Source organism: Echinops telfairi, unplaced genomic scaffold, assembly GCF_000313985.2.
Source record: "Echinops telfairi isolate 266 unplaced genomic scaffold, ASM31398v2 ScPeMD7_60;HRSCAF=208, whole genome shotgun sequence".
Lineage (NCBI taxonomy): Eukaryota > Metazoa > Chordata > Mammalia > Afrosoricida > Tenrecidae > Echinops > Echinops telfairi.
The window spans coordinates 29,860,897-29,880,869 of record NW_022103958.1 but is presented as its reverse complement, the minus strand read 5'-3'; the positions used below and the strand labels follow the sequence as shown (position 1 = coordinate 29,880,869).

Sequence of the window (19,973 nt, the reverse complement as noted above, 5' to 3'; positions counted from 1 at the left end):
CACACACACACACACACACACACACACACACACACACACACGACAGATACAGGAGCAGCACAGCAGCACAGTACATAACCAAACAACCACACCCACTGCCATGGAGTGCATGCTGAATTCAATCACTGGCAAGTAGGTAAAGAAAAGATGGCTCAATAGGGACAACATTGGTTAACTATTTCCCTGTCGCTTCTAATAAAAGATAGAATGAAATTTACATACAAAACACAATTTTCATGATTTTTAAAAATTTGATATTAATGTCATTTAAATAAATCATAGAAGGTTCACTTTTAGCACCTGCCTCAGATGAGCTTCCATAGCTACTTCTTCTTTTATATGCTGAGGAGCTGAGAAGATATTTAAAGCATTTCCAGAATCTGACATCATTTGAGTGAACGCTTTAATGTTTAAGATCAAAGAAGAAAGCTAGAAGCAGCAATGTCAGGGAAACCCAAACTGAGCTCCAGAAATGCATGTAGAACCCAAAGGGGGTCCCCGAGGAGCCCCTGCGGTGAAAGGACAGAAGCAACAATGATGGGCGCGTGTCCTGCAGTCTGCGCGGACTCTTTCCTCCTGGTCCACACTTCTTCCTCTCTAACGACATTAAGGAAGGCCATTTCTTTTGTTTATTTTCAATGTCCTCATTCCACTAAGTCACCGGATGTTGGTCAAATCGCTTGCTTTGAGAGTGCTCACTAAATGGCAACAAAGATGACCCTGTATTTGCTGTTTTCACACACGCTCTGCTTTTGGATGCCACGTCTTAGTTCTGCCTTTGTGAATGAATGTTGTTGAAAGCTTTCCCCTAGTTCCAGCCCTCGTTGCTTGTGCACGTAGTATCTACTTACTTAAGATGTTAATCGGTAAAAATCAATGGTCCATGTATTTTGGTGTGAAACACGGTCTTATACAGGTATACTTACCTTTTTTCAACAGTGTTTTAAATTCTGTACCACTGGCTAAATTAATGATAATATCAATAGAATTATCATATGCCCCTGGGGATGATTTATAATGTTCTCCAATAAAATAATGATGATATTTCTGAAGTAAACTATGGGCATATATAAAGCATAGATACATGGATTTTGAGCTCCCACTTGATCATATCCTTAATTTGAGAATAATTAATTCTTACGACATGGCCCTGTCCAATCTTTACCCTTATGAGGAGATCACTGAAGATATGGGTGCTACAGCAAAAATTTAATGAAAAAAATCAGATGCTGCCCAATTATCGGAAAGAATAGTGCCTTGGATCTTAAAGGCTTACCTTAAAACAAGCAGGCACTAAGTGAGGAGTCAGCTAAGTCCACACAGATGAAGCAAACCCCGGTGTGATTCAAGGATTGTAAATAATGCAATCCATGTCTGGAAGAGAGAACAGTATTGGAGCTTAAATTCTGAACACCCAGTTGGACAAAACGATGGATGACAAAGCCCCAAATCCATATACAGGGTCCCCACATAGAGTACGTGTCCATTGTGTCCACCCTGACTATGGACCAGAGAACCAAAGATGTGAATGGCTTTGTAGCAGACAGTTTCCATTGAAGAATGGGCTACTGCAGATGTATTTAGGTTAAAACATGACACCTTGTCATTTGATTTCCTTTTTGAGCCATGTATTTGTTCCAGCTTTTAATATTTTCTGCATTCTTTTCTCTTGAAAATTTTCCGTTTTATTTTGTCGTTGTTGGGTTTGTTTGCTTTGTTTTTGTTTTGTATATTTTTCTGTACATAAAATCTAAGATAGGTAACTCTATTTTGTCAGGCCTACTTGACTAGAGAAACAAATCCAGTGATACTCATACATGTTTAAGAAAGAGCCTTATTTCAAGAAGTAATTATATACTGAGAAAACATCCCAGGCCCAGTTCAACTCAAGTCCACAAGTCCATTACCAATCCATTAGTCCCTCTTCAAACTCACATAACCACATGCATTGATGCAGAATGCAAGGATTATCACAGGCTGGTGGGTGCAAAGTGGTGCGGATCCAATGTGGAGTAACATAACAGGGGTATGGCTGCAACCAGGGTTGACCAGCAGGAAGGTGAAGGCAGAGCGTGAGAGAAGAGGAGGTTCTCAGGGCCCTCCTTATGAGAAGGGCATGCTCACAAGGAGGCACCATCAGACTGTGACCTGATTGACAGGTGTAATGCCAATATATATCTTTTATATATCTTCAAGTTGGCATGAAATTATGTAGCTACTACATCTATAAAGATGAAAACTGGATTAACAGTTTCATAGAGGCATGGCAGGGGAGGTCAGAGGGTAATGAAGAGCTAACAGCAATGAGTATAAGACTCTTCATGATATGCTTGAACTATTGAATTTATATGTGGATGAAGTTCCAAGTTTAGAAACAAACAAAAATAATGAGTACAAGAAAGAATAAAATGTCCTAAAACAGATTGTATTGATGATTACACAACTCTTTTTAATCTTATTGACCTATTGAATTATATGATATGTAAATTATATGTTAATGAAACAGTTAATGAAAAGTACTAAAGCTATAGAAGGCACGACAATGGGGCAAAAAATTCTACTGATTTCACTAACATTTCACAAACATTTGCAAACATATCTTCATGGAATTGTTTGCTGCCTGTACATCGTCTTTGGTAAATTGGCTATTCATGTCTGGTGCCCATTTTTTATTGGATTATTTGTATTCTTCTTGTTCAGATTTTGTAGTTTTCTATAGATCTTGAAGGCTATCTTTTTTTCTGACATATTAGTACTGAATATTTTTCCCAATCTATGGTTTCTCTGCTGGCTACTTTAATGAAGTATTTTGTTGTGTATAGATATCATATTTTTAGTAAGTCCCAGTTCTTTATTTTGTCTTCTATAGTGGGTATATTTCCATTATGTTCAATAGTGGGTTATGCTTTGTATTAAGATCTTTAATTTGGCCCTGTTTTTTCATTGATGGCCTTACTACTTGTGTAATTTATACTCAGGTCTTTGGTCCATCTTGATTTTGGTTTTGTACTAGTATGATTTATGGGTCTTGTTTCATTCTTGTGCCAGTGAAGATCCAGTTTTTCCAATGTTCACAATTTGTTGAAAAAACTCTTGCCCATTTAAAGTGTTTTAGCTCTTTACCAAAAATGAGGTGTCCATAGGTACTTGGTTTTATTTCTGGGTTTTCTAGTTTTTTAATTCTAATCCTTTTATCTTCATCTCTATCGTTGTACTAGTACCAGGCTGATCAGATTGCCAGGGCTATATAGTAGCTTTTAAGGTCTGAGAGTTTCCTACTTTGTTTTACATCTGTAATAGTGTTTTATTTATCCTAGGTTTCTTTCAAGTCCCTATATAGTTGACAATTTGTTTTCTATTTCTTTGAAAAATTGTGCTGGAATTGGATCAGAATTATATTGAATTTTTAAAGTAAATTGGTATTATTGACATGGTCACAATATTTAGTCTGCCTATCCAAGAACCTGTTCCATTTGTGTAAACTCCTTTCGGTTTCTTGAAGGACTATTTTATAGTTTTCTTTGTAAAAGTCTTTTGTTTCTCTTGTAGTATTTATCCCTTTTTTATCTTTTGTATAATTATTGTAAATGGTATTGTTCTTTTTATATCTTTATCAGTATCATCTTCCTTAATATACAAGAATTTAACTGATTTCTGTATGTTGATCTTAGAGCCTGCTACATGGCCAAATATTTCTATTAGTTCAAGCGATTGTTTAATTGAATACTTGTGGTTTCTATAAATAGGATTATGTCATCTGCAAATAAAGAGATTATTATTTCTTCTGTGCCTATGTGTATACTGTTAAGGCTCTAGCTAAAATTTCCAGAATTCTATGAAATAAGTGGTGATGAAAGACAACCTTACCTAGTTCCAGTCTGAAGAGGAAATGATTTCTATTTCTCACCATTCAGGGAGATTCGGACCCTTTGGTCTGGGATATATGGCTTCTTTTATGTCAAGAAATTGCCCTTCCATTCCTATTTTGTTGAATGTTCTTATCAGGAAAGGATGTTGAATTTTATCAATTGCCTTTTCTGTATTGATTAATATAATCATATGGTTCTTCTCTTTTATTTATTTTTAATCATTTTACTGGGGGCTCATACAACTCTTATCACAATCCATACATACATACATTGTGTCGAGCACATTGCACATTTGTTGCCATCATCATTCTCAAAACATTTGCTTTCTACTTGAACCCTTGGTATCAGCTCCTCATTTGTCCCCTCCCTCCCCGCTCCCCTCTCCCTCATGAACACTTGATAATTTATAAATTATTATTATTTTGTCATATCTTACACTGTCTGATATCTCCCTTCACCTACTTTTCTATTGCCCTTCCCCCAGGGAGGAGGTTATATGTAGATCCTTGTAATCAGTTCCTCCTTTCTATCCCACCTTCCCACCACCCTCCAGTATCGCCACTCTCACCACTGGTCCTGAAGGGATCATCTGTCCTGGGTTCCCTGTGTTTCCAGTTATCTGTACCAGTGTACATCCTCTGGTCTAGCCGGATTTGTAAGGTAGAATTGGGATCATGATAGTGGGAGGAGGGAGCATTTAAGGACTAGAGGAAAGTTGTATATTTCATCATTGCTATACTGCACCCTGACTGGCTCGTCTCCTCCTCATGACCCTTCTGTAAGGGGATGTCCAGTTGCCTAAAGATGGGCTTTGGGTCCCCAATCTGCACTCCCCCTCATTCAGAATGATAGGATTTTTTTTCTTAATGCCTGCTACCTGATCCCTTTGACACCTCGTGATCACACAGGCAGATGTGCTTCTTCCATGTGGGCTTTGTTGCTTCTGAGCTAGATGGTGGATTGTTTACCTTCTTCTCTTTTATTTTATGTGATGAAATAGATTGTTTTTCTAATATTAAACCATGCTTGCATGTTTGGTATGAATCCTACTTGATTGTGATGTATTATTTTTTTTCATGTTTAGTTGGATTCTGTTGCCTAGTATTTTATTGACTATTTTTTGGCATCTATATTCATTAGAGATATTACCGTGTAATTTTCAATTCTGGTGATGTTTGTGCCTGGTTGAGGTATGACAGTAATAGTTGCTTCATAAAATTAGTTTGGGTAGTATATTGTCCATTTGGGAATACTTTATATAAAATTGGCATTAACTCTTCTCTAAATATTTGATAGAATTCTCCAGTTAAACCATCTGGACCTGGATTTTTTTCATTTTGGGAGTTTTTTTATAAGTAGACCCATTTATTCCCCTGTTACAGGCTTTTTGAGATTCCCTACATCGTTCTGTAGGAATTTAGGTAAATTATGCATTTCTAGAAAATTATCCATTTCTTTTAGACTTTCAAATGTGTTGGAATATAATATTTCACAATGTTGTGTGATTCTGTTTTTATCTAATTTATTTCTGTTGTAATACCATCGGTTTCATTTATTATTCATAGCATTTGTTTTTTTCTCATTCTTTTCCTTTGTTAGGTTTACTCATCTTTTCAAAGATCCAACTTCTTGTCTTATTGATATTTTCTGTAGTTTCTCATTTTTTAAAAATTTCTGCCCTGACCCTTGTTATTTCTTTTCTTCTAGCATCTGATGCTTTGTTTTGTTGCAGTTTCCCCAGTTGTTGTAGTTTATGGATTCAGGTGTCTGTTTTCGGTCTTTCTGCCTCATCGATATGTGTAGGTAATGCCATAGACTGCCCTCTGGGTCCTGTTTGGGTTACACATGCTCTCTTTCCATTCCCATTTGTCTCATGGAAACTTTTGACAGTGTTCTTCATTTCTTCAATTTCCATGTATTTGATTTTTTGGAGTTGAATATTATATGGTTGATTTCTAATTTTTTTTAAATGTGTGATGATGGTCATTATGCCTATATTCAAGGGAATAGGAAGGTTATGCAATGAGTTGTATCCACATGCCATTAAAAACAGAAGGTTTGGGTCTTTGTGTTGTAAAATAAGGGTGCCTTTGGAGTTAAGAATGTAGCTGCTAACCAAGGTGTCAATGGTACTGAGCTGGGCCATGTCACAAGACACAATGGTCTTCATATTAGGGAGAGTTCAAAGTCCATTAAACTGTATATGGTTTACATAGGTCCCTGGTTCACTTTAGAGACATCATTATGATTCTCTTGGAGTATATCATCTCCGTGGGTCATAACCTAATGCTATTAATATTAATAATGTTTTTGTCAATGGTATAGAATTTGGTTTTGAGAAAAGGAATCTATACATGTGCATGACATTTATTAGACTACAATACATGAATTGTTAACATACAACTCTGAAATTTAGGTGACTGGACATTAGTTACACAAGCCATGGAGGTTGTAGATCAGGTAATACTTTAAGTAACACTTATTTTCAATGGCAGAATCATGGCCGGTAAACTAACACATCACAGAAAAAGCATGAAAACAGCAAGTTTATGTTGGTTTCAGCTCACTACTTGTTGAGCACCCTCAAAGCAATCGGTCCAAATCACACCAAAGTCCAACAACCACCAACTCCTAACCTTGGGATAGTAGTGACCTGCTTCTTCTACTTGGGCATTTCAACTTAAGTTCAATGAGAGTACTTCAGTACCGAAGCTCTGCTCCAAGTTTACGGTAAAGTTCAGTTCACTTACTGAGGTTTCTAATGTGGGTCCTTCTGGTGTGACCTACGAAAGGTGTTATGCACTTTGAAATAATAGTCCAATTCCGTTTTTCTTCTTACTATTTTCTGATTTTATTTTTTTTATATATAATCATTTTATTAGGGGCTCATACAACTCATCCCAATCTGTACATGTCATTTGTGTCCAGCATATTAGTACATATGTTGACTTCATCATTCTCACAACACCTGCTTTCCACTTGAGCCCTTGGTGTCAACTCATTTTTCCCCTCCCTCCCTGTTCTCCCCTCCCCCCGGACCCTTGATAATTTATAAATTATTATTTTATCATATCTTACCCCATCCAACGTCTCCCTCACCCACTTCTCCACTTTCTGTCCCCCAGAGAGGAGGCCATATGCAGATTTTGTCATCTGTTCCCCCTTTCTCCCTCACCCTCCGTCCACCCTCCTGCCATCACCACCCTCTCCACTGGTCCTGGTGGAGTTCATCTGTCCTGGGTTCACCATATTTCCAGTTCCTATCTGTGCCAGTGCACATCCTCCGGTTCAGCCGGATATGCAAGGCAGAATTGGGATCATGGTATGGGAGGGGGGGGAAGCATTTAAGAACTAGAGGAAAATTGCACATCGTTACACACTGCACTCTGATTTGCTCCTCTCCTCTCTGCAGCCCTTCTGCAAGGGGATATTATCTCAATGCTTTTATATTTGTTGATTCTTCCTTTATAACCTAAAACATGGTCTATTCTAAATAGCTTCTGGGGGCATTAGAGAAGAAAATGAAAAGAATTTTTGTTGGGAGAAGTGTTCTATATGTATCTATGAAATCAAGATTACTGATTGTGTTAGTTAATATTTTTGTGTCTTTATAAATTTTCTTGCTAGCTGGTCAATCTGTACTTGAAAATGATGTATGCAAGTCTTCTAGTATTATCATTTTGCGATCTACTTGTGTCGTCATTTCTATAAAAATTTGATCAATGTATTTTGATAATCTTTCTGTTGGTGCATATATATATATGTTAATTATGGTTTTATTTTCAATGAAAACTTGCATAATTATATAGTAACCTATGTCTCTCATGGTATTAATTTTGATATCTCTTTTTTTCTGAGATTAATGTTTTTCTGAGATTAATGCTGCATTCTTTTGACTGTCATTAGCTTGATATATGTTTTCTATCTGATTTTTTAGCTTTATAAGGTAAGTTTTTTGCTCTCCTAAAACTTTACAGCCTCGGGAACTCAAAGAGGTAGCTCTACTATGTCCTATAGGGCCACTAGGAGTCAGAGTTGACTGAATGGCAAGGAGGTTTTTTTTGTTTGTTTGTTTGTTTTGTCTGCTGCAGATCTGGTGTAATGCCTTCATTAACAGTGCTCAGCGTTTAACACCCGTTACTGAATATGCTGAGTACGCAAAACAGACACAAATAAGTCATTTTCTCTGTTCTCAAAAATCATTAATTCACAAAATAGAAAAATTTGATTGCTCTACAAACAAAATGAGACGACAAAACCAGCATAGCATTACACTTACAAAAAAGTTAGCCCATAATAAAAATAAGAAAAGAAAAATAGATCCTCTCTTCAAACAAGTAGAGCTCAAGAGGAAGAGCAAGGAAGTTGAATCATGCATGCCCACTTTCCTGGTCCTGCCCTTGACCCCTACTATGTTCCTCTACTTCCTGAGGAGAGGAGGAAGTGGCAGGTGGAAGGAAGTCTGCAGTCTTCTGTCTGATGAAGATCCTTCCAACTGGAAAGAAGTGGTAGGAGGTGGACCCACGTTCCAATTATTCACAATCATGACTTCTTGCCTTTTTTTTTTTTAATTTCTCTGCAGTTATCCAATTTGGATTTGTTACATTATTTGTGGCCTCTTTTCCTCTGGCTCCTCTTTTGGCTCTTTTGAATAATATTTTAGAGATCCGAGTCGATGCCTGGAAACTTACAACTCAGTACAGGAGACCTGTGGCTGCTAAGGCTCATAGCATAGGCGTCTGGCAAGACATCCTTTACGGAATGGCTGTCCTCTCTGTTGCAACCAATGTAAGTAAGACGCTCTTAGCAGAGTGACTGTGGATTGCCTTTTGTTTCCTTAGGGATGGAGAGATGTGACTGATGCTTAGTGCAAATCTGTATTGCATTGATTGCATTATAATGATAGGCCATAAGCATAAAATCATCCTGAAACTGTATACACTAACCAACTCAGAAAGATCTATGACTGAAAACTTTTAGAAGTGTGAGGAAAATTTATAAAATCATCCTGATTAAAACCTCACAATACTTGCTTCATAGTACTTGGCAAGGCATAAAGAACATGGGGATGCAAAGGATATGAATACGATGTGCTTGTTTTATAGGCATAAACTTACATATTACAAACAGAGACTATACACAATTTTTCAGATTTTTTTCGCGTATTTTTATGATATATTTATTTTTAAATGATAAACAAACTAGGTTCTAAAAAGTAGAGATCTTGCTGGGCACATTCCCATACAAGGTTTTAAAAACCGACTGGATGATCAAACAAAACGTAACCACTGACTATCACTCTATAGACACGCTGTACAATCGGAACTCTAGCACGCTGCGATGTGCCATCCATGGATTCCTACTCCTCATGGGTCTGTAAGACAGGCTTGAACTGCTCCCTCGGGATTTCTAGGCCGTACCCTTTCCAGGAGGGGGTCTTTTCCACTGTGGAGCTACTGATAGGTTTGAACTGCTGATTTCCCCCTTCGTGGCTGACTGCTTTCCTACCACATCACCAGAGGGCCTTAAGATTACTTACAAGGAGAACTTACAACAAAATCAGCTAAAAGCGATTTCCAAAAAATTTACAGTGATAAATACATGTATTGTTAAGAAAGGAAGATGTGAGCTGGAAGGTATAAGCTGACTGTGTAACTGGAAGGGCTGAGTATGTACCTGAAGAAATTAAAACAGGATTAACAAAGATGCAAGGTGTCCTTGAAAAGTTTGTGAAAAGGGGGAAAAGATCAATTTTTCCACAAAGTTTTTGAAGCCCCCCCCTTGCCATGATATACGCAGAAATACCAAATTAGAAAACCAACATTATAAAGCTGTTAGTAAATCAAGACGATGTGGTCTGTTTAAAACAAATACTTGAGACATTTAGGCAAAAGGCGGGTAATCTTGAACAAGGAAGGTCTGTTCTAGGCTTCAGGTGAACTCTCACCTGAACATTAAAAAATATGGATGAAACTGTTTGTACCCATTTACATCAATGCATTTAAAACTCTCTTTGAAAGTTTCACATATTTAGAAAGTAAAAATTCCCAGAATGTTTTCAATCAGCAATGGAAACCATGACTGGAGTGTAACAAAGAAAAATAATATCCTTTCATTTGAAACTTAAAGTAACCTCAACATATCCTGTTCTACTGGAAAATAAATTAACATCTGTGAACACATTTATTTGAGTCACATCACAGTCAACAAATAACTAATATCCTTTCGTTTCGAAGTAATATTAGTGTTATATAAGCACGTAGCACCAAAGTGACGAGTCGTAAGGTTTTAGAAGTGGCTTGTCTAACCTATGTTAAACATGGTATTGACATTATTTGAAGATGCTGAAATGGATGGAAAATTTCCATTCCAATGGAATCAAATAGTGATGGTAACGGCGTGAGAGGTCGTCTCTCCATCTCCCCATCCATCCAACCTCCAACACATACGTATGTACACACACAGCTGGCTCAGTGAGTTGGCCCCCAAAGTACATTTCTTTAAGTTGTAGAACTCTGTTATGAAGCCATAAATAATAGTCTGGCAATCAAACTATGCATCATTGGATAAACAACATAGTGGTTTCTCAACTCAGCCACTTTCTGACTATGGCATTTTGGACCAGTAATAACACAAGGTATAAATGAACAATCTTTCTTATTTTAGGACAATGACTTGTATTTTAACTCGGCTTATTAGATCATTTTAAAAATATTGAAACATTCAGATGGCTCATGAAACTGAAAGGTATACAAGTATATGTTTACAGTTGGACTCGCCGCTCATGTTGTGTCCGTTGTTCCCTTTGTCTTCCAGGCCTTTATTGTTGCATTTACATCAGACATCATCCCCCGGTTAGTGTACTTGTATGCCTACTCGGAAAACACCACGGAGCCTCTGAACGGATATGTCAACAACAGCCTGTCAGTGTTCCTGATAGCGGATTTTACCAACCGCACGGCGCCCACCGGGAAACGAGACTTCCTCACTTGCAGGTTTCCTTTGGTCTGCTGCATGTTCGTTTTCTCCTCTGCGTGCGCTCCTTCCCTCCCCGACCTCTCTGTTTCTCATGCGGTAAAGTACTTACCTAGGGTGATTGAAAACCCGAGCAGGTAAGCTGTATCGACCCGGGAAGTCACACAGTGTATGATTCTGATTTGGAAGACAATGCTCCAAAGTAGGAGGATCTTGTGAGTAAATATCATTGGACTTTGGACTTCATACTTTATTCCACAGAGTGATTGAAAAAATTCTCTTCCAACAAATATCCTTTGGTCTCAAGACATAATAGAGAGAGAATACCTTGGATGGTCATATTACATGTGTATTTAACTTTCTTGAATTTAATTATACAGCCTCAGCTAAGAGATTGAGTGAAAAAGAAATAATAATAATTTAATCCATTCTCTTAAGTCATCCCACTTTAATGGTATCTTTCCTGGAGGAAGGGTATAAAACTGAATTTGTAAATCTGTTCATTCCATACACCAAGCCTGCTTAAACACAAACCTTAAACCAAGTGCTTCATCTGGTCTCTCAACAAAGAAACAGCAAAATGCTATGACACCGGCAGGACCGATTACTTTTTAGACTCTGTCATATTCCATAGTGGGCTCTAGAGCAACTGTGCCCTAGACTCTTAGCGGAAGGACACTGGTGTGACTTCTTGGCATTGTCATTTTCCAGCCGGATAGTCTATGTACTATAATATGGACAGATGTATTTATAGACAGGTGGTCTAAAAAATGATTGGGAAACTGGAATTGAAAGATAGTGGAATTTTTCCACAAACTTTTTGAGGCCCCCTTGTATATATATACGTACGTATGTGCCTGTCTGCATGTATGTATTTGTACTTGTATGCAGTAAATATCATGTACTTACTGGCTATTGTTGATGGAGAGGCCCTGACAATGTAGTAGTATGCATTGGGCTGCAATCCATGTGGTCGGCCGTTCAAAAACAACTAGCAGCTCCTCAGGAGAAGGATTGGGCTTTCCACTCCCATAAAGAGTTACAGTCTGAGAAAGGCACACGGGTCACTCTGAGTCAGTATTGGCTCAACGGCAGTGGATGTGGTTTGCTTATTGTGACTTTCTGAGGGATTTAGGGATTTTACAGAATTTTAGCAGCATATTTATTATAAAAAGGGATACTAGAATTTCACTATTGTTCAAAGTGATCAGTCTTTATCACCACCTAATAGGATTAGAGGCCAGAATGCTGAGACTTTATCCAACATATTTTGAACAAGTTATCGGGAGAGACCAGGCCCGAGAGGAAGAGGTCTGCTTGGTAAAGTGGAGGGCGGTGAAAGAGAGGAAGGAAAGGAGATGGAGGGACACGGTGGCTGCCACAGTGGCCCCAACATAAGAACACCTGTGAAGCTAGTGCACCAGAGGTGTGGTGTTCAGTCAGCACAAGAACAATGTGATCAAGCAGCTCACTGAGAGCTTTCCTATAGGATGAGAGGAGAGGAAACATTTTCAGTTGTGGATGTTTTATATATGGAATAGCCTATCCACACCCCCAAACCTACTGCCATCGAGTCGATTCCAAACCATAGCAATTCTATAAATTTACAAATTATATAATTCTTTAAATTCTATAAGTTAAAAAGAAAAAAATTACAGCTTTTGACTGATTTGCTATGATGGTTCTGAATGATGTATTAGAATTCCAGACTAGAAGTCTGGGGCATTGGCTTCTTCTAACTTTCTCTAATGGATCAGCTAGGTGACTTTAAGCATATAACCTTTCTGAACCTAAGCCCTCTCTTCTAAAAAGTAAATGAGTTTTTTGTTGTTTTTTCTACATTGACAAAATAACGATAAGAAAGGAAGTGAATCATTTGGCTACTCTTTCTCCTATCTCCTCATGAAACTTTACCAAACAATGAGCATTTACTTATCCCATTTCAGGCATTCAGAACTGAAGTTTTTTAGGTTAAGCCTTGGGCTGCTAATGGCAAGGTCACCAGTTCAAACCCACCTGTTGTTACTCCACAGGAGAAAGATGGGCTACCTGGTCTCCTAAAGGTTTGCAGTCTCAGAAACCCAATGCAGCTGATCTCCTCTGAGTTACAGAGTTAATCAGAATCCACATTTCATTTGTCCTCAAACAGCTCAGTGTAACTAGTAAATCTACTGCAGTCACCATGGACAGTTTCTAGTCTCTGCCATTTGCAGGGTGTTAGAGAATGGTGTGTCAAAATGATTTTATAATATTTCCTAGCTTATTGTATCATTCGCTTAGAGAAGGAGTGTGAGATTAGGACTGTTTTATGTGGGGAGTCACGTTATATCTTAAATTCTAGTGAACTTGCTAATGGAGAGATGTCTTCCAGATATCTAAATATAAATATAAAAGACTTCAAGGGATGTGTAGTCCTTGCACGGGAAGAAATCAAGGTTGTGGGTGAATATGTATTAACACCTTGTGTTTTGTGAATGAAATCACTTAGGAGAGAATTGAAAGTCAGAATGGGAGAGGTCCTTTGTCTCAGTCTTTGAAGAATCTCAAAATTTGCTGACCCTGAAGATGAGAAAATTCCAGAAAGGTAGTGAGGAAGGCAAACTAGTGCAGTGCCGACACTGTAAGCCGACCACAGCGAGAGCTTCAAGAGCGTGGAGCCCAACTCACTGTCATCCCCGTGACCAGTCCACAGCGTCTGCGCGGCTTGACCGAAGCAGGTGGTCTCATCTAGTTCCCCAGGGGCAGCTGGTGACTGTGAACCAGCAACCTTTCAGTTAGATAGCAGCCAAACACTTAACCTACTGTGCTACCAGGGCTCCACGAGAGTAAAAGTGGCCAACCACTTCACATTCCGCTCTTGAAAGATCAGATAAGATGAGGATCACAATGTCGCCTGGATCAAATACAAGGGGAAAAACCACATTTATTCCATAGGAGTGTTCGGGTCACGGGCATTGCGAGTGGAAACAGAGCAAATGGAGACGGTGGATTTGGGGCACGCTGTCGGGAAATGTGTGTTTGAAGAAAATCGCCTCTTGTGGGTGGCCTGCTATGTCTAAATTGAAAATAAGTGTCATATGGCTGCGATTTTATTGTACAGACAGAAAAATAAACTTCATAATGGCAGTTACCTTCTGTAGCCTTGCTTTTGTGGTCAACTCCATGTGTCTTTTAATGTAAATACTAAGACTTTGTGCTGCCTTTCTCAGTTGAAATTACAGGTAAGATTTGTATTTTCTTCCATTTTCAGGTACCGAGATTACAGATATCCTCCTGACCACGAGTTTAAATACTCTCACAATATGCAATTCTGGCATGTCCTTGCTGCCAAGATGACCTTCATCATAGTTATGGAAGTAAGCCTTTCTTGACTCCCATCCCCATCAATCGGTCTTCTCTCTTTAGGGATATATTGCTGAAGGTATAGCTGCTGGTCAGAAAATGAGCACCACCTCAACAAATGATTGTGAAAGGCAATTTTGTCGTAAAAAAGCAAGTTAGGAATATTTCAACACCATGACTGTTAAATGCCTACTACGCACTTAACGATGCCTAAATAGGGAAGAGACGAAAAATTACAAATGGGATTTTAAAGGGTGGGGAAACTTTCCATTATCTTTGCAGTCTGTTTTTCTACCCTTTTTGGAGCCCCACATGTTTGTTCCCTTGAGGTTCGTAACAGGACAGAGAAGTGACTGTGTCCTTGGGAGTGGCTCTCCGGAGGCTAGTTTAAGGCTTCACACAGCTGTTGAAGTTGTCTTATTTTATTCTCCTAAGAGCCTTATAAGCTATGCATTATCATTCTTCTTTGACAAATGAAACTGAAAATCTGATAAAGGAAGTAGCCTACTAGGGTTACTCTGCTAATATTAGAGCTTGCTTTTAATGCCGGGGATAACTCATTCCCAAGCTTACTCTAGCTGCAAGATTATGCTTCCTGCTTTCTGAAATTGCTAGTCTAAGTGAAGAGATAAAACTGGCAAGAAGATATAAATAAGACAGTGAGGGTGTTTGACTAAGTTATCGATTAAGTGCTACAAATAACAGATATGAATATTAATAGGGGAGAAAAGCATAAATGTAAGGCACTATCATTCTGCAGTAAAACCTAATAATAACAAGTACATACAATTGTGAATCAGCTTCTTTTTCATTTATTTTTAGCAAGTCTGTAATATGTAAATAAATTCAAAAATCAGTTATCTGTGGCAAAGAAACAGCTGTATGTACTATTCCTTCCTACCCTGGGTCCTCATCTCCCCAGGCAATCATTGTAACCCATTGTCTTAGTAGTTATCCCCACATTGTAAAGCAAAGTGTTTGTTACTTTTTATCTTTTTTAGTTTGCGATATTGATTAAAGATTTCTGACCAGGGCAGATCATGTACACACAAACACACACACACACACACACACACACACACACACACACACACACACAAACACACACACACACACACACACACACAACCTTGTATCTTTCACCCACCTCTCAAAATAATGGCAGCAAAATTCCAATAATGCCTTTCATTGTTCTTTATATTTCCTTCAGCACGTTGTGTTTATATTTAAATTTCTATTGGCCTGGATGATCCCTGATGTTCCAAAAGATGTTGTGGAGAGAATCAAGCGAGAAAAGTTAATGACTGTTAAGATTCTCCACGACTTTGAACTCAAAAAATTAAAAGAGAACTTGCGGCTGAGTTCCGATATTCTTGCCAAGGAAGTTCTGCTTCAAGAAAACAAGGCAGAGCTGGCGAAGGTAACAATGTAATCAGCATAGCAAGCAAGCAACTGGTTGCCTTCCTTACTTCACTTTCTGTCCCTGGGTTTAGGGCTAGGGGTCAGAGCCAAGGTCAATTGCAACTCTTCCTTTTTTTTTTGTTTTTTTTCCCAGCTCAAAGGTTTTGTACACTTTTGTAGAGCCTAACTTTGTAATGTTGGAAGAGTTTCACTTGTTTGCTTCTTTGGCAGGGTTCTTCAAATATTGTTGACTGTATTCTGTAAATGATTGCTGAAAGTGCATATGGAAGCAGAATGTCAGAAAATCATGGGATGTGGCAGTTTAGAGTAAAACACTGGATTCGGGCTATCCCATCATCCTCCAGGGCATCTGCATATTTTGTGGTATTCTGTTGGATTGTTGTACATCAAGGAGAATGGTAAGAGAAAGAAAAAGATAGCAGAGCGGTCTACCAAGCCATACATAACCTGTCATCCTAAAATATGCAAATGAAAAACCAAAATCAGCTGACATGGGAAAACTCACATGCTAAAGAATATTGGGTAAAAGATCATGCCAGGGATTTGTTCCTGAAATCATCCTGAGTAAACTAACCTTGCATCAGGAACCCAGATGAGTCCTTCCGGGAAATGCAAAATTGATTTTCAGATGACTGAACTTTGGGGTTCAACAAAGGACGAACTACTCAGTTCTTCAAAGACACACTTTCGGTGGCAGCAGTTTCAAGGCTAAGGGTGGTCATACCTGGAAAATAACATCGCGCCGGTGGGTATTGGGTCGTTTCAGGTCTTCAAGGAAGGGAAATATTGAGAAGTGAATGTGTTTGTTTGTATTTAGTATTTAAAGAATGCAAGGCAATGTACAGTGAGGAATGTAATTACCTTAATCTAGAAAATCGTTGAATATTTTTAAATCTTTTTTTTCCTTTTAAAATGCCTATTTTGCATCATGAAACCCTTTACGCATCAGCTATTTGTATAAGTGAGATATAAGTTGTTTATGACATGTGATAAACATCTTTGTTTTAAAGCATTATCCAAACTTTTCGTAATTTGATGACCTTTTCTATTGGTGTATCAATTCACACACTGTTCAGTGCCTTGTTCCTATGCCTTTGCCATACAAAAATGGTACTGCTGGCCATTGATGTGCTGTGATGTGCTATGGCAACTTCTCAGAAACTGTTGGCTTAACACCAGCTCAGGGTTGGAAACCCAATGAAAATCAACCAAGAACGATGCCTGCAATGAAGGCGATAACTAACTGAACAAATGGTGTGTTGAATGATTTCTCTCACAGTTAAACGTGTGATCCATGGACACCCATTCTTGCTTTACTTTAAAAATTATAAAAACACTGAACACACAATGTCTGTGTGTGTATATACACCTACAGACACACACATACACTGGTATATATACTGGTATGTACTATCAAATAAGAGATACAGTCTAACTAGATAGCATTTAACTATCTAGTTTAAATTATTCTTCAGTGGCAAAATAATAGTATTTTTTAAATCGCATACATAGAACTATTATCAACAATTTGTTTAAAGTTTTTTTTAAACACTAGTGTTTGATTATTTGATACTATAAATTTGTGTGGAATTGCCAATATTAAGTAGATGACAGTTGGAATTAGCTAATGATCACTATTAAGGACATAGAACTGGAGATTATGAATTCTATAAAAGCATGAGTCAGGTATCCCAGGATTGGCAGTACTGTGCTTGTCATCCACTGGGGATATTTTGTGAATGTTTTTGTATAAATTAAAAACAACGCATTAGTGAGAGACTATTTCTCATGTGGGGGGAAAGCCAGTCTTACTTGAGGAAACTAGTCGAGGTGACTATGCAGCAAGATGCTATACCTCTGGCTTGTTAAACCAATCTCTCTGTGTTATTATGATGTTGTGTGTTGCACACAGCTTGTATCGTTTCCTTCCTGGGTGCTGATAAAAATAAGGAAGAGCATGTGAACCAGTTTACTGGATATAAGATTTCATTGTTAAGGCTTAAAAGTATTGGAAGAGATAGAATGTATGATAAATAAAAATAAATGTTACTCATGAAGTTAATTATGCACTGCAATTTTAAAACACGTTCAAATGTTTGGTTCTGGGGTGTATAATGAAACCATTAAAGAAAGAAATCATTTGTAGATAAGTAAAATATTTCTTGATTGGTTGATATTTCCCTTTTAAAAAGTATTGGGAAATATGTTGTACTTATCTCTAAGTTATCTACTCAGAAGTCTCTTCATCTTTTAACCACTTTAAAACAAAATACAGGGATCCTTCCATTTCCTGAAATCATGCTAACCAAACCCAGGGCTCCACTCACTTTAAACCCATTGGATAGTAGGGGAACACTGAATTGAGAGTGTTTGGCCACTAGACATGAGATAATAGGGCACATTTTTTTTCATCCTGTCATATCAAACACTTTTTTTTACCCCCCAAGGATATTCTAGGAAGCATTTGTGATTTTATTTGAAAGAATTTTAAGTCAAAATAAGAGAGAATGCTTAATTCTTTTCAAATGCCTTGACCTATCCGGTCCCTTTTTGTCTTTATACACAAGAAGAGGAAACCCCCGCCAAAGACATTTAGAGGTGTGCATCCGAGAAGGGGCTGTCTAAATGAAACAGTAGGCTGCCTTCTTTTTGCCACATCCTGACTCGTAGCATTCCAGGACATTTTGTAACTCAGCAAACCCTCTCAGGAAAAAGAGAAGGGGTGAAGAAGGGAGAAGCAGAGCGGACTTCTTAGGTATCCTGTGCTCGCTAAGGTCCACAGGGGAGGCAGGAGCGTCCTGGGGAAGCATGCTGCAAAGGTGGATGATAAGAGGACTCCAAGAAGGGTAAAAGAATTCCTCAAGTGAAAAAAAAGAAAGAGATGACAAGTTGAAAACTATTATGTGTCAAAATTAAATTTCAGAGTACTCCCTGTTGATTGGCTCCGATTGAGGCTGAGGAATTTGTGCTTCAAAAGGGGAAATCTGGTTTTAAAAAGTTTGCGAGTGATTGTTTTTCCTTGGTAATAGTTCTTGTGTTCCTGAAGAATTCTCTTCAGGAAAATAGCAGGGCAAACCTGGCACTTGGAAGTCACGGGAACGATGCCGTCTCTCTTTTGCTAGACAGCATTACTGTGCCTATCCCTTTGTGTGTAACAATTCAAGTATGTTAATTATTTCAGCATTACGTAAACTTGTTGAGGATGTTAAAAAGAATCATCTGGATTAATGAGTGTGTGAGTGTGCCCCAATGGGTTACAGACACAGGTCTTTCCTCTGAATGATTGTGTGCCAAGCTGTTACCCTAAATAGCTACTCCTTTTCCGTCTTGATTCCTGTGTTCCACGTTCTTTGGGGAGAGGGGAGTTGGGGAACATATTCAGGGAAATTGCTCTTAAGTTTGGAGATTTATATGCATGTAAATCTCAAGATATTCAAACCCATGCAGTAAATAAAGTAATAATTTTAAACTACATTTTGACAGGCACCAAATTCTTAGGGTAAAATGTGGATATAGTCTTTTGTGAGTATGAATGTTCATAACAGAGATTTGTATGTCACTGTATTTATTTAGACGCATTAACATATATTACCTACGTTCTGTGTATTTTGTAAAGTCCATATTTGGCAGACTTGGAGATGCAGACTGCATGAAGGAAGAAGGCTGGGAGGTCTAGAGAAATGGAAGGTCATGGTTTCTGTTGATTTGCCTGCTACTGTGGTCACCTGTGGAAAGTGACGGAAGTAAACAGAAAAGCCCTAGGAGAAAAGCAAAAAAAAAAAAAAAAAGCTGAATTATTTTCTAATTTTTTTTCTATTCTTGTCTTTCCAAAAAGCAGTTCAGCCATCGTTATCAAAGCACTCTGAGCTCTTCATTAGAAATATACACCCCACGGTCAGATCCCAGACCTGTAGACACAGAGTCGCCAGGGGAAGGGCTTCTTTGTAAAACTCAAAAAAAGTACTTGTATTTTAAAATCAATGGGGTCCACCAACAGATAATATCTCTCTGGGCAAGATTGAGCTTACAGATCTCAAGTTTTACATGTCTTCTATAGATACAAGATACCAAAGACCATCTTTTAAATTGCCTGGCATGAAAGTCAGAATCTTCAGAACCTCTTATGTTCTCAGTTGGCAGAATCATTTCTGAGCAGATAGTGAGATCTCATCTATCAGACATATCCATTGAGACTGTTTGGAAATATACACTATTAGGCATTAGATTCTAGACTGATTGGAAGTGTACACTGTTAGGCATCAGACTCTGTAGTTTTGCCTGACGTAGTTGACAGTTGATAAATATGACTACAGAATTAACTAAACATTATACATCAAACTTAGGGAAAGGCCTAGTGTATTGTCT

At 38.1% G+C, this 19,973-nt stretch overlaps 1 protein-coding gene across 1 annotated transcript in view; it reads left to right on the top strand.

The window, feature by feature from the left end:
* ANO5 (anoctamin 5) overlaps window positions 1–17,753 on the top strand; it is a 101,443-nt gene extending 83,690 nt beyond the window's left edge. The window contains exons 19-22 of the mRNA XM_045290983.1: window positions 8,452–8,657; window positions 10,686–10,864; window positions 14,095–14,200; window positions 15,397–17,753. Of these exons, the coding sequence (XP_045146918.1) occupies window positions 8,452–8,657; window positions 10,686–10,864; window positions 14,095–14,200; window positions 15,397–15,618 (713 nt within the window). The 3' untranslated portion in view covers window positions 15,619–17,753. The remainder of the gene's footprint in view (window positions 1–8,451; window positions 8,658–10,685; window positions 10,865–14,094; window positions 14,201–15,396) is intronic.
* The last annotated feature ends 2,220 nt before the right edge of the window (window positions 17,754–19,973 follow it).